Source organism: Amyelois transitella, chromosome 15 (assembly GCF_032362555.1).
Source record: "Amyelois transitella isolate CPQ chromosome 15, ilAmyTran1.1, whole genome shotgun sequence".
In the NCBI taxonomy this organism is placed as follows: Eukaryota; Metazoa; Arthropoda; class Insecta; order Lepidoptera; family Pyralidae; genus Amyelois; species Amyelois transitella.
In genome coordinates this window covers 1,239,555-1,246,146 of record NC_083518.1, presented here as the reverse complement: position 1 = coordinate 1,246,146, position 6,592 = coordinate 1,239,555, and the positions used below count along the sequence as shown (strand labels likewise).

At 38.5% G+C, this 6,592-nt stretch overlaps 1 protein-coding gene across 1 annotated transcript; it reads right to left on the bottom strand.

The window, feature by feature from the left end:
- Positions 1-864: 864 nt before the first annotated feature.
- On the bottom strand, positions 865-1,758 carry LOC132902569 (uncharacterized). The gene has a single exon (XM_060948328.1). The coding sequence runs from the start codon at positions 1,756-1,758 to the stop codon at positions 865-867; it is 894 nt and encodes a 297-aa protein (XP_060804311.1).
- Positions 1,759-6,592: the final 4,834 nt, after the last annotated feature.

Here is a 6,592-nt window from a genome sequence, read left to right as displayed (position 1 = left end):
CCAAGTATTTGCACGCCTTTTCATCATGGCTATTTGCAATATTAATATTTATATCACCAACGACAATAATGTTTTTAAAGGAACTTAGTTTAGTGAGAATGTTATCTAGAGAAAGGAGGAAGTTTGTAGTATCTTGAAATGACGGAGACCGATATATCGCCATTATTACAGTATGCTGCCCCAATCTAATGATCACATTGTTTGCATCAAGTAAGTCGAATGACATAGTCACTACATTTGATAGGGAGTTTTTGACGTAAACAACGACTCCATCGTTTTGCAGGGTATTGTTAGTACTAAGCCAGTGTGAATAACCCTCTAGACTGGGAATGAGGGGATTGGACAAAAGCCAGCACTCAGTGAGCACAATAACATCCATTCCTATACCCATCCTTGTTAAGAGTACCAAAAATTGGGAGAAGTTGGCAGAAATGCTACGTATGTTTTGGGTAAGTACAGTTAGATTGTTATTTGAGCTCAAGATGGTATTAGACACTTGTTCGGGACTACACGTTACGGCCCTAGCTATTGAAAGTTCATCTATTTGGTTAAGAACTTCCTCCATTGTATAAGAGTTATTATAATTAGAAAGAGAAGATATATATATAATGCCAAAAGAAGATATAGGCAAATGCAAAGGTGTAGGGAAACGAATAAATTTAATATGTTTACTAGTTTTTTTCTGATTAATTAATTGCAGAACAAATCAACCCCGAAGGAGATACCTCTTTCCCGAGCGTGTGGAGTGATTACAAAATGTTAAGTAAATAACACGTAGTATAGTGTACACAAAACAAAAATAATAATAAAAAGAAAAACACTAACTAGTGTTTTTCTTGATGTAATGAACGAGCAGGACAAAAACTATTGTGTGATTGCACAATTGAGATCCTCTTCTGACCCTATGCGTATCTGCGGTGAACCCTCGGATTTGCGAAGAAAGACCTTGCCATTATAGACCCAGCAGAACTTATATCCGTTGGCCGATGCTGCATACCTGGCCAAATAAAATAGTTTTTTGGTTTTTGAAGAAAGACTCTCAGATATGTATACTGGTTTAGACGGACCGTTTAAGTTCAGGTTAGAGGTTGAGAACTTGTTTTCGGGATTCCTTTTATTGTGAGCTTTGACCGCTCTGATAAGGTTATCTTTTAACCCGACACTATTCAACTCAGCAACAATTGGTTTGTTGTCTTCAGTCTTGCCAGGCACTCTATACACATTTTTGATGTCTGACGGCTCCACACGAATGTCTAACGCTGACCCAGTAGCTTTAACAATATTCAGTAAATATTCTCTAGTCTCGTTTTTTTGACATGGAATATTTCGCAACTCCAAAGATGAAGATTTTATTTGTCGCTCCAATATCTCAACTCTGGTCTCAAGATCCTTTATGTACGCACGATCGTGTTTTCGTTCTTCTTCAAGGGAGCTCACTTTTGTAGCTAACTCGTCGTACTTGGCAGAAACAAATTCCACAGAGTTGCGTATATCGTTATTTTGTTCCTTGATTTCCGATACTGCGCTGATTAAAGTATTAAGCTTGGCATTCTGTTCTTGCTTAGACGCAGTGACGATATCAAGTAAGTACTCTTTTAATTCAGCAAAATCATCACGGGAGCGTTTTAAACTCCTTAATGTAACGTTTTCACATGAAGTTTGCGCAACTTGAGTATCCAGCTCCAAGGCCGAAATATTTGGCGCAGAAGCCGAGGTCGGTGTTTGTGGTGGAGTACGTTTTAATTTTAACATCGACATCTATTACAGTACACAACAGCCGTAGTATGCTTAAACGGATAATACCTTATTTCGTAGCACAGGCGACGGAAAGGAATGTCGTAGACCTCTGAGTTAAGTAGTGCTGATTGAAGCAGTCTATATGCTACGACACGTATAGTGGCGTAGAGGGTTTGCTCCACCGCCCGGGCCCCGCGCACACGTTGCAAGTAGTTGATGGTGGGGCTCGTAGCTCGTAGCCCGTAGCACATGTAGAATGTCGTAGCTTGCAGCGGACCGCAGAAGCGAGCGGTGTGGGAAAGAGTTAAAAAATGCAGCTGTTTGTTCTCGCGGAGGTGAAGGAGGCCCCCCGCTCGCTTACCCGCTCCGCGGCTTGTCAAACCGTGCGAAATGTAGTGGAATGTTTTAAAATTTTATTTAATGCTTTGGAACCGAAAGTCGCACTTAGGTCAATAGCCCCAGTAAACTGTATTGATTGCACTTGTTACTATAACTGCACAGAATTATTGCAAAATTACGCGCACACGTCCACTCACTAAGAAGTCACTGGGCGAAGGATAATAATAGTTGTGTGTGTTGTGTAATAAGATATTAGTTGTGTAATAAGTAAATTACTTACTTATACTACTAAACTAAATATATGTATTTAAAAAAACCGTGTTTAATTTAATGTTCTACACATATCAATATTAAAGAGTTCAAAGTCATTACCAGTAGATATAAACAAAAAATTACCATCCGCAGTCGGTAATGACTATCATTACCGGCTACAATTAATTTTTTAAAACTCTATAACTTTAAGATTTATCAGGGCAATTGCTTGAAACTTATCTATAATATTCAGGATAACGTATATTTTGAGAATATTGATCAAAATTTCAGTTCTCCAAAAATAGGTGAGAATTGTCAGAATTGCACCAAACGAGAGAAATACCCTTTAGACGATGGGCTAGCAACCTGTCACTATTTGAATCTCAATTCTATCATAAAGCTAAATAGCTGAACGTGAACATTCAGTCTTTTCAAGACTGTTGGCTGTGTCTACCCCGCAAGGGATATAGACGTTACCATATGTATGTATGTAATGGAGTTGACATTAAATTAATTAATTTTACAATTTTTTTCGAGCCGCGACGACGTCAAACTATTGCTGTTTCGCTTTTTATTATGACGTGAAAAGGGACAGCGATAGTTTCTCGTGCGTTAAAAACGACGTCATACGTGCCATGAAACGGGGGCTGGAGTGACTTTCTTACTCCTTTATTCATGGCCCAGCCTTGGAGATCGTTATCCGGCGGCATTAATTGATTTGTGCCGTGTGGTTCCCGGCACCAATAGGAAAGAAGTAATAGGACCACTCCATCTATTTCCCGTGGATGTCGTAAAAGGGGACTTAGGAATTGTTAAACAAATTGTATCATACACTTAATGATTTTTAAACTAAATCAACTCCATGCATCGCTATGTTCCAATAGTCAGTCTCGTCCGCACATTTACCAAGCTGATCCTAAGGAGATGGGCCGTCCCTGCAAATAATAAGATGCGGCCTTAAAGGCATTACTTCTAGTTATCTAAATAGGTTAATTTAGAATAGAGACATCACATACATATACATATGGTCACGTCTATATCCCTTGTGGGGTAGACAGAGCTAACAGTCTTGAAAAGACTGATTGATAGGCCACGTTCAGCTATTTGGCTTAATGATAGAATTGAGATTCAAATAGTGACAGGTTGCTAGCCTATCGCCTAAAAAAGAATGCCAAGTTTGTAAGACTATACCTTAGTCGCCTTTAACGACATCCATGGGAAAGAGATGGAATGGTTTTATTCTTTTTTGTATTGGTGCCGGGAACCACACGGCACACACACAATATAGCTGGCACACAATAATCTTCGGTGTTACCAGACCATGGCATGGAAGCTTGGACAAGACTAATGTGCTTAATCGCTTCTTACGACATCCACTAATAACTACTAAAGCTTAAATAATTTCTTATCTGTCATCAGAAGCACGATGTGCAGTTTGCTACCGCTTCTTCTGCACCGACGCCTTGGAAGCGGCAGTAAACTTAGTTTTTAAGTATTTGACGTCACCCAATGTTGTTAAACCATACGACAATTATTAAGCGATATAATAGTATCCTATAATAATGAATAAAAATTTTGAATTTGAATTTGAATTAGAGAGACGCCTGAGTTTTTTTTTAGGAAATACACATTGGCCATTTTAGTGTGTTTTGGAGAAAGCTTCAATGTTACAACAACGGACAAACAAATAGTCACGGGGTAGACAGAGCCCACAGTCTTGAAACGAAAAAGGCCACGTTCAGTATGTCTTAATGACGACATTGAGATTCAAATAGTGACAGGCTGCTAGCCCATCGCCTAAAAGAAAAATCCTACGTTTATTAGTCTCGCTTAGTCAACGTTACGACAAAAATAAGTTGATAATAAGTAGCGAAACTTATAGCAAAGTAAATTCCCCGATCCCCTTAAAGTAATTAGCCCTAAGTATAAATTCACTAGTTACAGATAGTGCGGGCACAAAATCTGTTATATCACTTAAACAGTCATCCCTCTTGTCTCAAAGTTTTAGGGCCCGCCCGAATACATCCCGACCTTCAAATATATCTAAATGTATAAGCTATAGGTACATAGATATAATTCCAAGTTTGGATAATTGTGAAGTTGACGTTATTGATGAAAATGCTGCAGTGCAGTGTGTTAGATACCGCGTCTCCTGCACTGAAGATTTGGAAGCGGCAGTAACCTTGGTTTTAAGTTATTTATTTGACGTCGACCAACCAAGTTGCTTTCACATTTATAATAATACTACTAGCTGTGCCCGCGGCTTAGTCCGCGTGGAATAGTTATTTTGGGCATCATTGAAGCCCTCAAGGATGAATAATTTTCCCCGTTTTTTTTCACATATTCCATTATTTCTTTGCTCCTTAATAGTTGCAGCGATTGATTGTTGATTTTATATAGCCTAAAGCCTTTCTCGATAAATGGTCTATTCAATGCAAAAAGAATATTTCAATTCGAATTTGTAGTTCCTGAGATTAGCGCGTTCAAACAAACAAACACACAAATTATTCAGCTTTATAATATTAGTATAGATGTATGGCTTAGTAGTAGGGAAGTTTAAAAAAAAATCTGTCCCTTTACTCCTAACATTATGCGAATAACCCGCTTTTAACCAATGGTCAAGCGGTCAGCCGAGAAAGAGACGGGAGATACAAAAAGTGTTTAGATAGAAAGAGAAGGTAAACATAAGCTTTATAAGAGGGAGTCACCCTTTTTTCTGACGACCTTTGCAGATATTGGCAATGTGAAATATTAAATATATTAATGTATAAGAATTTAGTTAACTGTTATTTTGTGACTTCTTTCGCGTTCTTTCCTATGGAAATAGACATAATTGAATATATGTACAAAAATTCTCCGTGCCGTGTGGCACAAATATAAAAAATAATATAACCACTCCATCTCTTTCCCACGGATGTCGTAAAAGGCGACTAACTGATAGGCTTATAAACTTGGGATTCTTCTTTTAAGCGATGGGCTAGTAACCTGTCACTATTTGAATCCCAATTCTGTCACTAAGCCAAACAGCTGAGCGTGGCCTATCACCCCGCTAGGGATATAGACGTGATCATATGTATATTGTATGTATGTACAAAAATTCTAAATGTTCTACCCTGTGTTCAATGGGCACAAAAGTTTTGTAAGTAAGTAGGTTTATCATTTTTTAATGCAATTTAGATAGTGCCGCGTGGTTCCCGGCACCATTAAAAAAAGAATAGGACCACTCCATCTCTTTCCCTCGGATGTCGTAAAAGGCGACTAAGGTAATGACTTATGAAGTTGAGATTCTTCTTTTAGGCGATGATCTAGGGACCTGTCACAATTTGAATCTCAATTCTACCATCAAGCCAAACAGCTGAACGTGGCCTGTCGCTGGCTCTGTCTACCCCGCAAGGGACATAGACGTGATCACATGAATGAATGAATGAAATCTTTTTTGTTTATTCTCTCGGGTACCCGGAGGGGTAAGCAGAGACTACCTCTTTCCACTTGCCACGATCTCTGCATACTTCCTTCGCTTCATCCACATTCATAACTCTCTTCATGCAAGCTCGGCGGTTTCGGGTACTCTTGACCTGACCCTTAAACAGTAAATAAGTCTAACGCGCAGTTAAATGGATACCATTATATAAAACTTACAACAAGTAACTTTTACTTGATTTCTACTAAATAACAACTAAACTTAATCTAAATTAATCTGGTAGCGTTATAAAAGGGTTAGTTATATATTTTTCAGCCGAGGGATTACCCACAGAATTACTATTGATTCGGGACCGCTCGGCCGGCTTTCAAATGAGCAGACCCTTGATGTCTATACGGAGTTGTTGATACTTCTATTGAATTTTATTATTATGACATAATTATTTATTTACTGGTACCAATACAAAAAAATAGGACCACTCCATCTCTTTCCCATGGATATCGTAAGAGGCGACTAAGGGATAGGCTTACAAACTTGGGATTCTTTTTTAGGCGATGGGCTAGCAATCTGTCATTATTTGAATCTCAATTCTATCAATAGGCTTAGCAACTGAACGTGACCTATCAGTATTTCAAGAGTGCTGGTTCTGTCTACCCCGCAAGGGATATGAACGTGATTCTCTACTCTGAGAACTCTGTCTACTTACTTCAACAGTGCAACAACCCAGATACAATTACCCTATGTGTCTGCCGGGAACTAAGACTAACTATCTATTTCTCACTATAAAAGTCTTAGAAAATACTATATCCGAATTACAAAGACATCCAGCTAAACAGTTGCTAA

Coding starts and splice junctions, on each gene's coding strand:
- LOC132902569 (XM_060948328.1), bottom strand. CDS start 1,758: ATGTCGATGTTAAAATTAAAACGTACTCCACCACAAACACCGACCTCG.